Source organism: Sardina pilchardus, chromosome 11 (genome assembly GCF_963854185.1).
Source record: "Sardina pilchardus chromosome 11, fSarPil1.1, whole genome shotgun sequence".
Lineage (NCBI taxonomy): Eukaryota > Metazoa > Chordata > Actinopteri > Clupeiformes > Clupeidae > Sardina > Sardina pilchardus.
In genome coordinates this window covers 13506572-13523979 of record NC_085004.1, presented here as the reverse complement: position 1 = coordinate 13523979, position 17408 = coordinate 13506572, and the positions used below count along the sequence as shown (strand labels likewise).

Here is a 17408-nt window from a genome sequence, read left to right as displayed (position 1 = left end):
TTGATGCACTGTATCTGGGAATGCCCATAAGCAAATAAAAGCAAGTGCATTTCATGTTTTATACAGCAGCATGGTTCCATTTCACTTTCAATGCAATCGAAGCAGGATGGTGCACACAACTGTAACCTTGAACTCGCTATGCTGCTGCACCACAGCTCCTGTGATATTAGAGAACAAAGACAAATATAACTGTGCCACATATTGTTGTTGTATACATCCTTTTAGATGTTATTGGCCCCCTTTTACAAAGAAACACCGATAATGTATCATAGGTTAGCAGCGGCTACATGATGCTTACATAATCTCTCTAGGACAACTGACAAAAGCGTTATTAAACATTCACAAAGCTTACTGCAGCTGCTGTCAGTTTCCATTAGGGCGCTTTTAACCAGCTATACAGTAGTTGTCAAACTGAGATATTTACATATCTGTGCTCTGACACTCATAGGGTGGACATAATACAGCCCATTGCAAAGATGTCCCTTTAGGGAAGCACTTTCACTCAATTCAATATTAATATTACACAAAAACACAAAACACATTCTTACTTCGGGTTATAAATTATTAGTAATACATCACGAGGACTTATACAAGTCTATCTAACATTGAACACAATAGTTATAGCTGCTACAGTGTGGCATATGTTGTAGAATAAACCCTTGACAACAATGACTATATTAATGGGCTAAAAGAAACATTATGATACAACGTATATCAATTGTTCTGAGGCTTTATACATGCTAATCCTTAATGAATGTGTTCATAATGCTTCCTGGATAATGGATTCATAGAAAGTGTTACCGGCATGCTTGACAGTATAGTTACTGAATGTAGGATTACTGAATTTCTGGTAATATTACAGTTTTTCTGTTGTCGCTTTGGTACATTTCTCAGATCAGAGTTGAAATTCTCAAAACTACCTGTTCAATGTTCAGATCATTGTGTCACTTGTGCACATCAAAAAGCAGTTTCTCAATTCTCATTCCTTTGGTCAAGTTGCAAATGTTTTGGTACTGTACATCCACACAAATTGTCATGTACAATTCTCAGCTAAATAGTCTCACCCCCCACAACATTTAGGCATTAGTTCATAGTAATGTAATAGTAAAGTAATAGTAAAGTTAGTAAAGTAATAGTAAAGGTTTATACGGTAATAGTAAAGTAATGAACTTTACATGCAAAATGGTTGAACATGTTGTCATATGAGAATCTGTCGCCCTAAAGACAGGAACATCAGGAGGTGTAGGAAGACCACACTGTAACTCCTACAGCACTGCATTTTACAGTTTTCGTTAACGAGATTGTCCTATGGTCAAATTTATACTTTATTTCATTTTTTTCCCTATTACTATGCAGTGTCTTTTCCTTTCTGTAGCACAATGACAGGGTCTGTCAACAAATTACAGTAAAAAACAGTAAAAGTGTAAATGTGAATATTGTCAATCCAACTCCCATATACACTAAGGTGTAACCTACAATTTACAAAAAATGTCATACAAATTTTAGCCATAGTTTACATCAGAACATTCCTCCAGAGTACACTGTTATACTGACAACATGACTAAGCCATTTGACTGTCTTATCCATACACGATGACACAAGGACTTGACATTCTGATGCACTGACATGTTCATTGACACATATTATAGTTTTGAGAGATGGACTAAGGATTTTGAGCAAGAAACTGGATTTTGCAGGTTATACATGGTGTTTTGCTATTTGTACAAATAGTTTTGAGAAATGCACTTCTCAAGGATGATTCGCGGAATGTACCAAAGCGACTGAGAACAACTGTAACATCATACTGAATACCAGTATTTAAGGTAGCCTAGGACAACCCAGATGAACCTTTGGCAAATTTGAGGCTGAGGCAGTTTTCGAAATACACTTGTTTGTTGAGATGTGTTTTTCTGTTGTTCTGCATATCTCATCTCCTTCATTACTCTGATTGGTTTGAGGTCTACTCAATTGCATCCAGGGGTTATTTTGATTGGCTTTCAATGGTGACACCCCTTGGAAATGGGCAGTGAATGAACCTTGTCCCCAATCTCAATTTGAATTGAGATAAGGTCTGGAATTAATAATTAAGGTAGAGTTCTGTCAACCTAGAATGGCCTACTTTAAAATGTTGCTCAATGTGTTATACAGTATCATTAGGAATTGTATAAGGCATGCTTCCTTCCATCATTAGCTGTGCTTTAAGAGAGTTACCAGTGTCAGTATGTTATGACACATACACATGTTCAAAAGAATATCTACACTGTCTGTCATCGTTTTTCCCCATTTTCACACTATAAGTTCATAAATGAAAGTCTATCATTACCATATTTTTATTAAATTGTGATGTCTGTCTTAAAGTAGTCAAATAAATGTTATAAGTTGCAAAAACCTTCGCTTCACAGTAGCGCCAACAAAATGTCACAACTCTCAGTTACACACTCTGTCATCCTCGGCCATATGTTTGTGGATATATCATCCACACGAAGAGTGAAATCTATATCTCTCGAGCCACAGCAGAAATTGCTTTAATCCGTCTTCCCACGGTCATCAGTTTCTCATGTCAATTTCACCACCGAATTGCATATCCAACTCACGATGCTCCAGCCATTTGAAAAAGCCCTCAGGTAGTGTGTGCAGGGTCATAGCCACTGCCACAGCCACTTAGTCACATGGAGCTACTCCGCTCAGTTGTCTTAAGGTACCATGGTATTTCCGAACTAGGAAATGTCCTTACATAATCTTATGTCAACAAAACACACTCAACTTAACAAGGGTGATATGTCAAAATGCCATTCCAGTTGACACAAAAGCAGTTTTTATGACAGCTGACACTAACTGCTACCTGTATGTATTACGAACATTACCTCAAGCAGTTGTGAACAAACTGGATGCAAAATTACCAGGTGATATCAGCCCTGGCATAGAGAAATCACTGTTGACACTCATCTGTGTCCTATCAGTCACTAAATCCACCAAAGCCACCGAGCCTCAAACACACCGATGATGATGGGTAGAGGCCAGCTGTAGCATCCCCTACTTGGCCTTCCACAACAAACTCACCACACACCTCTCTACACAAAGCAGTGCAGCATGTTTTAAAAGGGACTCATACACACAATGAAATCTCTTCCTCTTGGATAATTTTGACATCATACATGACACCGCAAGCCCAATTTGATGAGCTAAATCCCAGACAATAAAAAAACACTGTCAGGGTGTACCAGCACAGAAATGAATTAAGTCCACGACTGAAGTGCATTAAGTGTTCAGTTTTTCAGAACGTAAGGGCTGTTGGGTGTCACAATTACAGTGAATCCGAAGCTCGTTGGCTGCTTTGATCCTCATCATTAATTAACGATGTACATACTGTAAGTGAGCACCCGAGTCCTTTGTCCTGAGGAGCAGGGTGTGCTTGACTGGAAAAGAGGTCCTAATGTATGTCTGCTCAGTCTCTGCCCTCCTCTCTCTCCCCTGCTGTGTTTAATTCATATGGCCATGTGTATGACTCATAAATAAATGATCAGTGTATGGGGCTCCCGCCTCCAAGGGTGCTCACGAGGACCTGTCAGCAGCACGGCGGGAAGAACACGCATACACAGACCTGTACAGTGACAGGCTTTTAAGTAGAACGCAGAATAGAAGGTAAGCCCATTGTTCCTCCTCACGTCCGCTATATCTCTTCCCCCCTCTCTCTCTCTCTCTCTCTCTCTCTCTCTCAATATTGCTATTCTTTTCTTCTTGAGGTTGCACATATTACTGTATTGAGAAAAACACATTTCGAACATACGACAGTACAGAGCTGTAGCATATTCTGTGTGTCCCAATTACCAGCTTTCATATACGTTGCGTTACTCAAAGAGGCTCTGTAATCGGAACCACTGCAAGGAGCTGCAAGCCCTGAACGCTATAAATAACCCTAGCCTGTGGAAAGAGAGGGAATTGAGGAAGGGAAGCGGAGAAGAGGGAGGGAAGTTAGTGTACGGGGGGTGGGGGAGACCGGCAGAGAACAGAGAGAGAAGTATACTTCATATGCAATCGATAAACATTTGGTCTTTGGCAAGGAATCACAGGCGATTTGACCCTTTCCTACTCTCTTTTTCTTAGAGAGTCCACACATTTGTAGGCCATGCAAATACATGCTATGTGCATGGCCCACACTACCAAAGATTAAGGGAATTACATTGGATTTGAGGGTATTTTTAGCTGGGGTATCAGCTTTTTAGGGTATTTCTTGGGGGGTGACATTTTAACAGTTTTGCAGCATAACAAGTGTCCATGTAAGTGTTGTAAGAGCAAACGGACTTCTTGGAGTCTTTAATCTAATCTAATTCAAGTGTGTTAGGATATGGTTTATGACATTTCTCAGCATAGCACAATGATAATACAGAAAAGAAAACCAGTCCATTTTAAGTTTCATTGCGATGGATTGTTGTGAAATGGGTAGCATTATGCACCTTGTGCACCTATAAGATTCAACAATTGCACCACTGTGCTCTGAAACCCATTATTTTCAATGGCTTGCTTGATGCAATAAGGGTTTGCCATGGTGGCTTGCAGGTCAGTTAGCACTGATGCACACTGATGTACGCTGAACCCAATGGTAAGTGCAGTGCCTATTGCTTCCTATGTGAAAACCCCATTTCAGAGCTCCTTTAAGGTTTGTGCTATAATGTCGTCAAGACGCTCGATGTTTAGTCCCTTATAGACAAGCTGTTCCTCGAGGGTTTCCTGGGACAAACGTTACAAACCAAAGAAGATACTTTGTCATGCTCTACAAAATGTTAAAACTCCTTTTTTTGGTCCCAAGTTACCATTAGCTCAATTTTGTTTTCTGAGCAACCGGAACGCACATGTGTTGTGTATGCAGTTGAACAAGTCTACAAGGAAAGAATCCATTTAATATTGTGTCCCACCATCTCCCACTCCCCATTCTAGTGCAGCAGACCGAATGCCTCACGTTCGGATGGATACCATGTTGACAAGTAGGCCTTCGTTGGCAGAACCTGAAGACAAGCTTTTATTGTGAACGTGTGCATCTCGTCATGCAAGGCTGTATTTCGCAGAGCAGAATCCAACACGCTATTATTAGCACAAGGCAGGCAGGGAGACAGGCATAGCCCTGTCCAGTGCTGAATCGTGTGTGTGTATTGAATTCTGTGTATTGAGGTGTTGTATGCTGTCACCTAGTGTGATGGCTGGCTCCAGCATGATGGCTACGACCATGTTGTTGTTAATCTCCACACACAGTCCTTCCGAGCAGTTGTACACTTGCACGGTTATAAAGGTCGCCGAAAACTGGCGTGTTAGTGTCAAGCTTTCCTTTGTTTTCTTTTTTTCCCCTGGACCCAAGGAAGCGGGTGTAATACACACACATACACACACACACACACACACACACACACACACACACACACACACACAATCCCCCCCTTATCAGTCTTAAGCACTGACTTACATTTGAGTGAAAAAGAGCAAGTAGCTAAACCTGGCTGACAGTTATAATGCCGTCATACTGAAACGCTTGGGAATCCGAGAGCTGATTATGCTGGACTGCGATGTGGGAGGAGAAGAGATCTCGTTAATATTAGGGGACAATGAGTCTCCGCTGAATTACATTCCACTAGACGGATTGTCAGTCCTGGGGCATGTGCTCGGCACAGAGTTCCTTTGAGAGCACTGTGTGCTTAAGCGACAAAAGAACCAACAATTATTTAAGCTCTTGAAACACTAAAGGCACAAACTCATGGTCACCCAGATCGAGTGTGACTGTGTAAGGAAGTGTGGGTGTGGGTGACTGTGTAAGTGTGTGTGTGTGTGTGTGTGTGTGTGTGTGTGTGTGCGTGTGTGTGCGTGTTTGTGTGTGTGTGTGTGTGTGCGCGTGTGTGGGTGTGTGTAGGTGGGTGGGTGCCTGTATGTATTTGTGTGTGTGTGTGTGCGTGTGTGCATGTGTGTGTCTGTGTGTGTGTTTCCTACGTACAGTAAGTCCTACTGTACGGCGTTAATGTAAAAACATTTTAAAAATACATTTTATGCATTATACTCATGCAATCTTAAATAAGAGCTTTTAGTGCCCTTATGCGCTATGCCCTGGCAACTCTAAATTCTCTGCTAAATGATATAACCTCACAAGGCCTCTGGCAGGATGTGCGCTGGAGCTCTCTGGCTCTGGGCACCGCCACAACACAACTCCAGACCCAAGATTGGTTCCAGCTCGCTGCACAGCTGCCTCCAACTCCTTCCTAAATCCACGTGCTTAGCGGCTACACACAGCGCACACCCGGCCACGTCAGGGCCCCGGTGTTCGGCGAGGGGGTTTGCGCCGGTAGCCGAGCCAATCGCAAATGCTTCCCACCGACTGTGACTGTAGCTGCCACCTTTTTCTCGCCAACTCCATCCTCCCCACCTCACCCCCACCCCCACCCCCACCCCCGCCCAACCCTCAATCCCTCCACACCGTTGCATATCTCTCCTCATACACTTTCAGTCCATCATTTTCCATCCTCAATAATCTCGGGGTCCTAGCTGCCTTCCCTGAATGCCAAAATCTGTCCAACGCACACGCCCCTGAATGCCGAATGGTGAATTACTTTTCCCCGACAGCTCGGCGGTGCTGGAGATGTGGCGTGCTCCTGGGGTTGGGGATTATCCCAGTGGGCACCAGGCGGTGCCGCGCGCGCGCACGGCGGCGGCGGGATGAGTCCGGGACTCTCCTCATTTCATCCCATTGCAGGTAATGAGTCCGCCTTTGTTGCTTTGTGCCGAAATCAATTCAGCCGTGTTCGACAGCACACCAGAACAAAGTGGATCTGCATGATGAATGGGGAACGCTCTCATTCAAGTGGGAAGCGAGGATAATGTAATCCGGACATCCGCATTGTCCACGTCGCTAATGATAGGCGCGCGCAGCACGCCGCGCCGCCGCCCGAGTCTCCCAGCACGGATCTAAAAGACGGGGGGGGAGAGAGCGTGTGTGTCAGGCGAGGATGGCTTTGAAGACTCGCGCTCGGCCACGGAGTACCGGAGGCCAGGCCAGGCAGGCAGCGAGCAGGTCTGTGGTGGCATCTGTGAGCAGATATACTGCATCAGCGATGAGCTCTTTGCACCTAATGGAATGAGATTGGGAAGTGATTGTTTCTCGATAATCAGCTCTACGCGCTGAGAGCCACTCATCATCGGCGTAATTCAATAAGCTGCTCTGGGCTGTTTTCTCGAAATGCTGCTCAGCCTTTCGATGAGTGGAGAGGGCGGCACACGCTGGTGCTGGTGCCGGTGCTGCTGGTGCTATTTTTTTTTCTCGACTCATCGCTGGAAGACATTTTTGATTAGTGAATGAATGCTCGTTAGGAGATAGGCCTTATGAATCAGCCAATCTGGCTCCGACTGTAGATTTTCCTCTCTGTCCTCCCTGCTGCTTCACACCTGCTCCACCGGTCCTCTTCCCCAACCCCCCACCATCCCTCTTCCTCTCCCTTCATCTCTCTCTCTCTCTCTCTTCCTCTCTCTCTCTCTGTCTGTCTCTCTCTCTCACTTCATCCAAATCCGTCTCCTCTTCTGGCATTCTCCTCACACCTCGGAGCGTTTACCGGCGTGTCCGCCGACGCTTGGACACCACTGGGCCCTGCGTTATCATTAAGACCCCGTTAACTCATTTAGCTGGATGTGCGACGCGCCCCCCGTGCGCGTGTTTATTGTGCGTGCGTGCGCTTGTGTGTCTGCGTGTGTGTGTGTGTGTGTGTGTGTGTGTTAATGTTTGCATTTGTGTTTGTGTTTGTCTTTCCAATTCGGGTCACCTCTCCTCCCCTGGGCCACCCCCGTGCCGCAGCCAAAAGCGCAGGCAGCTGTCTGTGGACTGCGACAGTCCCAAGCTATCAGTCACACGGAGCCCAGGCGAAGCCGCATGCTTCCACGCTGTGCCAGCCGACTGTGGCTGCCTTTTAAGCCTTTTCTCTATTTCTTTACCTCTCACTGGCTTAAGCCCCTCAGCTTAGTCTCTTTCTTCTTTGACGCCCTGCTCGATCTTTCTCTCTCTCCTTATTTTTCGCTCCCCTCCGCCCCCGTTTCGTCTCTTGTTGTCAGTCCAACCTTACCCCCCATGCCTGGGCTGCATCAGTGGCAATGAGACACTCCTCCTAGCTCCAGTGTGTCTCTTCGTACACACACACGAGAATATCTGACTCCCTGGCCTGTTTAGGACTAATTTATGAATCAGAGGGGAATAGAGGGAGGGAGAGAGAGAGAGAGAGAGAGAGAGAGAGAGAGAGAGAGAGAGAGAGAGAGAGAAGGGTGGAAGGATACAGGAGGGCAAAACTACCCATGCTTGTCTCATAGCCAATGCTATGCAAGTGGAAGCAAATTAGACCATTGATTTTAATTATGCTTGTCTCCCCACTGAAAGCCTAGATGTCAGCTCTATGCAGGGTTCCAAACACAGGCCAGAACATTGTCATTCAGAACGGAAAAAGAGTTTTATGATAATCAGTATATTTTGAAGATGCGTCGGTGATTGTTATCAGCAGTGTGTCACAGCTGATTGCTGAGCATATCTACACACAGCTAACCACCAGCTACACGTACACAGAATGGATCCAGCCAAAGCGCTGTAAATGAGATTAGAAAAATGCCGTAATACATATGTAAATATGGCAACAGCCTGCCGGTTTTAGCTTTGCTTTGCAATCATCACTATTCCAGCATTTAATTGCCTCCTACCTCAAAATTCAAAAAGCTGTTTCCTTTTGAAGCCAAAAGTCCTTGGTGTTTTACACATTAAACACTCCACAGACTCTTAGTGCAAAGCAAATCGCGTACGCCCAGTGGTGTCTTAGAGTTGTTCTGCTGACTTAGATGCTATTTTTAATCAACATTGATTCCTTTTCATTACTGCAGCGATAAGAGACTGCTTGGGCATCCAGATCTCCCCGGGAAAAAAAAAAAAAAAAAAATCCCAAGCTGCCCAGAGCTTCTTTCTGCTGAGGGATCAATGTCACTCACTTGTTTATTCACCAGCTTGGAGAAAAGGGCTGCTTTCCTCGCTCTCACAGCTCTGCTACTGTGGAGATGGTGTGGCCTATAGAGATTTAACTCATCTCTGCGAGGTCCAGTAGCGGCAGGATAGATGGGGTGCACACATCGTGTACGGCTGTCTCTGCCTCTCTCGTGTGAGACATGATAGGTGAGGGAGAAACGCTGCGAGGAGATTTAAACGCCACGTGGAGACAGAGCTACTCGCCTCGCCACTGCTGCACCAATTTCACAGGAGCTGTGTGACACAGAGGCGTCATCACAATGCACATGGATTACTGATGCTATAGATCTCAGCCCACAGCCAAGAAAGCTGACAACCTTTTCAGCGATGGGGGCTGACTAGAAGGTTATTCTTCTCCTCTCCTTTCAAGTCAACCATGATGCACAATCTAGAGTGAGATGAGAGAAAATGGCTTGATTTGTGTTTCCACACTCAAGCTTTTAACTCTGACCTTACTCTCTTCATTGGGATGAACATGATCTATCCACAAAACAATTTCGCTTCCTTAACCCAACAAGGATAGATCTCGCAACTATAGTCAATGAGAGATTGAAAAACCTATACCAGATCTACTTGAAGATTGATTTACACCATTAGAGACAGGCTAATGGTGCTGCCTTGCACTTCCCAATCCAATCACATCACAACATTAAGACTGAAGGCATCTCAGCCTTGGGCTCAATGAGCCGCTGTTGAAAAATGCTCCAGAAATGCCAGGCACAGCTGCAACAACACAGGGAGATGGAGCGGCATCTTGTGCAGGATCTCAAAACCTAGCGTTGGCTCCTTCTGTCGTTAGTGCGGGGGCTCATTCACAAAGATTCGAGGACACTGTCACTTCAGACACTGTTGATCAATTTTGTTTTGTTTCCTGCATGCACCATCTGGAGCGTGATGGCCAACATTTCAGGCATCCAGGAGTCTGAGGCAGCCAATGTGTTGCCTGGATGAAAGTGTGCTGGATAGCTTCAGGCAGCCCGTCTTTTTCTGGCAGCCTGCACTGGCAAACGGTGCCTCCCTGCGCTGTGATGACCAACCAAACCATCTGAGAACAAGACATCAAGCCTGCTTCAGACTTTCTGCCCAACCAAGCCCCCAAGGCACACACACAAACACAAACACACACACAACACACAACACTAACTGAAACAAGCACTCATTATGCTATGCAACTAACGCCATTACTGACATTGCGCTCACGGATGCCAATATATACTCAGCAGTGTCACCAGATCTAATGAAATGGGTTTAGTAAGTGTCCAGACAATGGGTCCTTCAGATCAAAGTCTCAGCTGGACAAATACTCTATGGGATTGTTTCACCAAATTAGATTTATGTAGCTGCCATTACAGGCTCCTGCCTGTGGCATTTCTGTTACTTCGCTTTGTGATTTGTTGCCCTGTTCATATGTATTGACATTAACTCATGTCCTTGCTGCCCAAAAGCTCAAAGTTCACCAAGAGCCGTCCACTCAGGTGGATATAACAGGTGAGTCACACTCTGTTTCCTCTGATCATTACAGTATCTGGTCAACAAAGCCCCTGGAAGCCTTTCCTTTCCCCCAGCATGCCAGTACTGAGCCGGAAAAGGTTACAAGGACACAGATCATGAAACTCACTATCAGAGGAGACTGTGATCCAACACCACTTTCATGTTTTTCTTTTTCATTCCTTCATTTGAGAGCAGTGCACAGCAAGCTTGGTACAGTACATACTTTAGACTGTAGGAATGTGATAAATGGCACTGCAGCAGTCCTTTCACATTTTAAGCAGAATGCCTTCAACAGAGTTCTGAGGTCTAGGCGATTGATGTCTGATACCAATGCGCGCTGTTTAGATTTCCCCAAATCTTCGCCTCCATTCTTCAACCTTGTGAATGTATGAAAAGGTTTGAGACAGACCAAATGGGGGGGGAATGTGCATTTATGTGTTCTCCGGGTCCAATTAAGTAAAAAGCTACTGTATGTCATAGAGCAGTTTCTTGGTGCTTTTTAGTGGGAACACGACTGAGAGATTTCTTCAGGTTACGATTTGGAGCTTAAGTCTCTAGAGGGAACAGTCATTTGGATTTCAATGTGGCACGAGTGCAGCATAATGTTTGAGAGAGAGAGTTGACATTTAGAAAACAGCCCTTGAAGCATGTGCTGTGACCGTCTGCTTTCTTTAAAATGGTAGAAAATGCTATTAGTCCAACATTATGGACCAAAAACTAAGATGTACCAGAAGCTTGTAGCAGCTTCTAAATATCTTTGGATCTGAAATTGGCTCAGTTCTATTCTATTCGTCAAGATCACAGGAACATAAAACATAATGCAGCCATTGCTTTGGATGCCGAGCTACAGTGGCATTATTGTTCAGAGGAAATATTGAAGAAGACATTGCCAGATAACCTCACCCCCGCCTCCGTCCCCAACCCTCCCAGAGCAGTGCAATCTGTCATGGGACAGAAGTGATCGACCAGAACCCCAGCACTAATGCCAGAGCAGCATTGATCATCGTAAATCAAGGGGGACACAACTTGCCTATGGTTGCTCAATATGTGCTTATGGAGCCTGTCGACTGCTGTGCTTTGACCCACTTATAAAGCAGACAAGTGAACACGAACATTCATGGATAGAACTTCAAACTTGATATATTTCCACCACTCCCACGATTTTTCCCCCTTTTGTTATGATGTTTATTTATGATGTTTATTTATCCCCTCTTTCCCCTTTCTCCCACCTCTCACCTTTTCTCTCTCTCTCTCTCTCTCTCTCTCTCTCTCTCTCTCTCTTTCTCCATCTCTCCCCACACGCAGCCCCAGGTTCCACCGTATGAAAATGCCAGCTCTACATTAACCAGTCCAATTACCGAGTGACGGTAATTGAGTGGCTGATTGGGAGCTCTCCGGGACGCGACGGGGGTCGGCTGCAAGCTGTGCGATTAGAGTCGTGCATTAGCACCAAGAACCCGCAGATATTTTTTTGGGGGGGGCATTGTTGGTGTAATTCCACAGTTAAGTCATTTATACCCCAAATCGGAGCTCTGCCACCACTGGCTGCGGGAAATGGTGGCTTTATCTCTCTTCTTCTTCTCTCTCTGCCTGTTCAGCGGCTCATCAGGAAATTACTGATACCCATGTGTCCGGTTCAGCGAGAGTTCGCCCACTGTGGGCTATATGCCTCACTCTGGTCAGATTGTGAGGGTTTTAAAAAATATTTAAAATGCATTGACACCTCCGGGGGAGTTGAATGTCTACTGTAGGAAAGTGCAAAAACACAAAAGCTTCCGTTAATCCTTGCGACGTTCCCACAGATGCCGACATACTGTATCATATCTCCAGGGCTGTGGCAACAGAATGATCACATTGTTATCTATTGCTCCCTAGTAGATGAAAATAAATGTGGTCGATGAGTATGAGCGTGTTTGTTAATGGCTTTATCAGGGTATGAATGTGTGTGTGTGCGTGTGTGTGTGCGTGCGTGTGTGTGTGCGTGTGTACGTGGCTGTGTGTGTGTGTTCACATGTGAATAAGAGAACTCATTCATACAAAAAACAACGCCCTGCTGTTTTGAAAGGGGCACCCTGCCTCGCTTGTGTGCGTGTGTACTTGGCCCAATTCAGCCTATTAAAGGCTCCTCTGACTCACAGAAGGCTACGAGGGAGGCGGCGGCACATGCATCAACACTAATCTGGGGGACACAGTCACCACTCCCCTGATTTACCCAACCACCCCTTTCAATATCCCGCGTGAGCCGACCCAATTCCACCAGCTGCTGACCTCCACCCCTCCCCAACCCCCCCACAAAAATCACATAAATGAGCTGACCCGCTCCTGACAGTCTCTGATTTAAAGAGCTCTGGGGTGACTGGCTCTCACCTGGGGAGATTGCGGCAAGATTGCAATTCAAGAACTGTCAAAGGCTGCGTTTTATTACCAAATAAGGTGCACACCTGCACACTAAGCAAAAAGGCCACTATATTTACAACTCCACAGAATCACATTATGTACACACTGATGTACTGGTCCACGATCTCAAACACATGCATACACACATACACACACACACACACACACACACACACAAACTGAACACATCTATACACACACACGCACACACACACACACACACACACACACACACACACACACACACACACACACACACACACACACAAACGCACACACACACGCTCACACACACACACACACATGCTCACACACAGACACACACTCGCATGTGCACACATACACACACAGACAGTCCTTCACACACAGCCCCTTCACAAACAGCCACCCACCCACGCACGCAAGGCTTGGCACACACACTGAAAAAGGCAGGTGCAGTGAAGGGAGCGAGGAAGAGAAGTAAGGGGCTATCAGGTTTTGAGGAACACGGGCAACTATGTGTCAGCGAGGCTGAGATGAAGTGAGAGGGGCAGACTGTCTGATTTAATCTGACTGACTGAGTCGCTCGCTTTCCCTCCCAAGGGCAGAGAGATATCATCAGGGGCTGTGACCAAGGTAAATATCTCAGACAGACAGAGGCAAGGGGGACAGGTGCCAATGCATACAGTATATAGGGGATGTCATATGGGACGTGTGAGGACAAAGGCTAAGGCACTGAGAGGTGTTGCAGTGAGTATTAGCAATGCATGAATTTGAAAGGAGAAATGGAAAAGGGAAATAGCACAACCTCTCACAGAGCTATCTCAGATCTAACTTAATTAAAAAACAAGAATCACTGGGGGACATCCACACATTGATTCATTTCGGTCACTAAAGCACAACGATCTACATTGGCCTTGCATGAAAATGCAGAGAGAGAGACAGAGAGTGGGAGAGAGAAGGGGGGAGAGAGACAGGGATGGAGAGAGAGAAGGAGAGAGAGAACAAGAGGTAGAGAAAGAGGGAGAGAGGAAGAGAGAGGGGGAGAGGCAGGGATATAGAGAGAGAGTATTGTGCAATTTACAGAAATACACAGAGCCACAGATAAAACTTCTTCATCTGTGATACACATTCACATACACATACACAGAAGATTTTTTTTCATCCACTCATGAATAAATAAAAAGCTTAACCTTACCTTTCCATCACACTGCCCACTTTCTCAAACATGCACACACGCACACACGCACACACACACACACACACACACACACACACACACGCAAACACACACACACACACAACACACACACACACACACACACCAAGAGAGGTGGAGCGAGAGAGCTAGTAAGTGGCAAACACAGGCACTCACCCAGAAGAGCAGGTTGAAGAAGACCATGCCATAGCGCAGGGCTCGCATGCAGCCCTCGGCCATCCTGCAGCGCCGCAGCTCTAGGAGGAAGATGAAAGACAGGTCCAGGTAAAACACCACGTACTTCCTGCCCTGCGCCGACGTGTAGCGGCCCTTGGCCGCCTGCGGACCCGGCGTGGTCCGGAAGCCGAAGGTGAACGGCGAGCTGCGGTACTCGTACTCCCCGCTGTAGCGGAGCGGCGGCGAGCCCGCCTTGCTGTCCAGCGAGGGACTGCGCCGGTAAGGCGTCTCGTCGGTGCTGGAGCGCCTCATCTTGGGGTTGGGGCCCGGCGCAGTGGCCCCCAGAGGCCAGATGATCCCCAGATCGATACAGGGGAGGTCACAAGAGAGGAGAATGCAAAATGGACCCTTCCCCGAAGCCCCCCTTTCCACTAACAGCTCAACGTTTCCACAAAGAACACCCCTTCTCTGAAAAGCTCGACTCGGAAGAATGAACAAAAAAACAAACAAACAACGAAGTTTACATCATCGGCCGTGCCACAGTGAAAGGTGTGTGTTCTGCCAGTCAACCAGCCACGTCAAGATTAAAAACAACAGCTTTCAGATTTGCGGCGGTAATTGTCTGACTCTGGCGTATAATTCCATGAGATTAAAATGTCTGTAAAAAAAAAAAAAGCTTCTGGCTCCTCTTGCAATCCGTTTGTGACACTCATGCGCTTCTCTAATCTGGCTGCTTTTGCGCTCACTTTGAGCGCGAGCACATGCTCCCGTGGGCTGGGCTCTGGCAGGTGCCTTGGCAGCTCTATATCAAACGCTTCAGCCGGGCTTTATAGTTGAAGCTTCGCCCTGTTCGCGCTCACAACAACGCTGCCGTGCGAGTCTACGCGCACACACGTCGACTAGCACAAGTACATTTAAAACAGTTACTGAAAGTTTGAGTTAAAAAAAGAACAGAGTGAATGAATAAAAAATGACAGGAATACATGTGAGGTTGTATAAGAACTGAATACAGGTATAGCATGAGAGAGGGAAAAAAACATGTATATATCCAGCTGAAATCAGGTAAAAATAGTTCCTGTAGCTCCAGTGGCTGCTCCTTAATTAACGGAGATGTCCTCGGCATGCAGTGGGCACCCCAGCAGGCTGCCTGCTTCTGTTCCACCGGTCTGTGGTCCTCCTAGTGCTTCAGCTTGTTCTTTGCTGCTTGCTTCTGATCTTTATGCTACTCTCCCTCTCTCTTCCTTCTTCCCTCTCTCTCTCTCTCTCTTTCTCTATCTCGCACTCTCTCTCTCTCACACACACACTCACACATGCAGTCCTTCTTTCTCTCACGCTCTCAGTCTTGATTTTATTTCCCCAATGGTCCCAGGCTCGGATCTCAACAGTTCTTCTGACGGGAATTCCAAGTGTCGTCCCTTTTCTTCCTTCTTCAGCTGCACGTCCTGCGTCTCCTCACCAGGTAGAGGAGGGCAGGTAGTTGCCTTGAGGGGTCAAATTCAACCCCAGAGACACGGAGGGGAAGAGGTGGATGCTTTCCTTGCAGTGGAGAAAAAACAGACTGCAGCATTATAATAGGAGTCCAGTTAAAGCCTGGAGCTCTCTCTCTCTCCCTCTCTCTCTCTCTCTCGCTCCCCTCCCTCCCTCCCTCCCTCTCTAGCTTCCCCTCCTCCTTCTCCTCCCCTCCACCCTTTGCGGTGTCACACACACGCGCGTGCATAGACGCCCACAAACCCCTCGGTCGCGCACACCGCACAAGAGGCTCCCCCCTTCATCGGTAACTGTCCCCAAAACCTTGAGAAGGAGGAGAATCCTAGCAGTCACTTAGACCGGAGACACGCCCCCACAGCGAGCGGCCAATCCCTTTCATCTGCCTGGTCCTGTCTCCTGCTCTCCCTCTCTTCCGTGGCCACGCACACAAAGGAAACCAGTGCTTCAGTTATCGCACCAGTTCCATGCAGCACATTACTCCTGCGCAAGAGACTCCTCTCTCGCTCTCTCTCCATCACTCTGCCTCATGCTCTCTCTCTCTCTCTCTCTCTTTCCTCACTCGTTCACTCAACCTCTAGCTCCCTCTCAATCTCTCTTCTCTTTCCCTCTCTCTCTCTCTCTCTCAATCTCGTTTGTCTCTTTTGTTCACTGCCTCTTTCTCTCTTTCTTCTCTCTCGTTCACTTTGTCTCATGCTGTCGTTCTCTCTCTTCACTCTCTCTCATTCACTCTGCCTCCCTCTCTCTCTCTCTCTCTCTCCTCCCCCTCCTCTCCATCCCCTTCTCTTTCTCTCCCTGCGCGTCTTTCCCTCCCCATGCTGGAGCTGTCCTTGCAGACAAAACTCTGTTTAAGCCAAACACTCTAACAACACACACACACGCGCACACACACAAACACACACAGAGAAAAAATAATATTTCACGCAGCTCATCACATGTGGCAGCCTGAGAAGTGCTGTCAGGGGAGCCGTCAATCACTGCGACTGCAAGCCTCTCATTTGCACTCGGATGTGTAATCAGGAGGCTCCGTCTGCAAAACCGAGTCTTTTGATTTGACCGTGCAATCTGAAGTGGTGGTCCAAAGGCTGACGTGCTTTCTCCCTTGCTGTGGCACCCGTGACTTTCTGCTGCTATACCCCCACACCACCCCACCACACCCACCCACCCTCCCATCCCACCCCGCCCCCGCCCCCATCTCCCCCCATTCGTATGCTGGCGTGCGTTGCTTAAAGAGACAGGTAGCTCACTGAGCCGCACGGGCTGTGAAGCATGTGCCAGTGTGTGATCAGATTTCACAGCATGTCCTGTTGGCAAACAATGCGGGCTTGCTTACAAATGCCTCTGTGCGGACAAGTAAGCACAACACAATTCCGACAGTGGACAATTACGAGCCAGAGTGCATAACCGGAGAAGGCAGAGTGACACCCCTTGAATATAATTGCCAGAATTGATGGAACACACAGCACTAAGAATCTGCTGCAGAAAAAGCCGACTGCAAGTGGTATGTAATGACTCACAGCCAGCCCTCTCTGGCTCTAATTCTCCATCCTCCCTCTCTCAGAGTGCAGTCCTCATTTAGAGTGACACTCTGCAACCTTTCACAGCCTATAGGACACTAATCCGAGAGTCGTCATTAAGAGAACTGCCTGTGCTTTT

At 46.8% G+C, this 17408-nt stretch overlaps 1 protein-coding gene across 1 annotated transcript in view; it reads right to left on the bottom strand.

Moving 5' to 3' along the window:
- tspan4a (tetraspanin 4a) overlaps positions 1–15773 on the bottom strand; it is a 36292-nt gene extending 20519 nt beyond the window's left edge. The window contains exon 1 of the mRNA XM_062548548.1: positions 14268–15773. Within this exon, the coding sequence (XP_062404532.1) occupies positions 14268–14579 (312 nt within the window). The 5' untranslated portion in view covers positions 14580–15773. The remainder of the gene's footprint in view (positions 1–14267) is intronic.
- Between the last annotated feature and the right edge of the window lie 1635 nt (positions 15774–17408).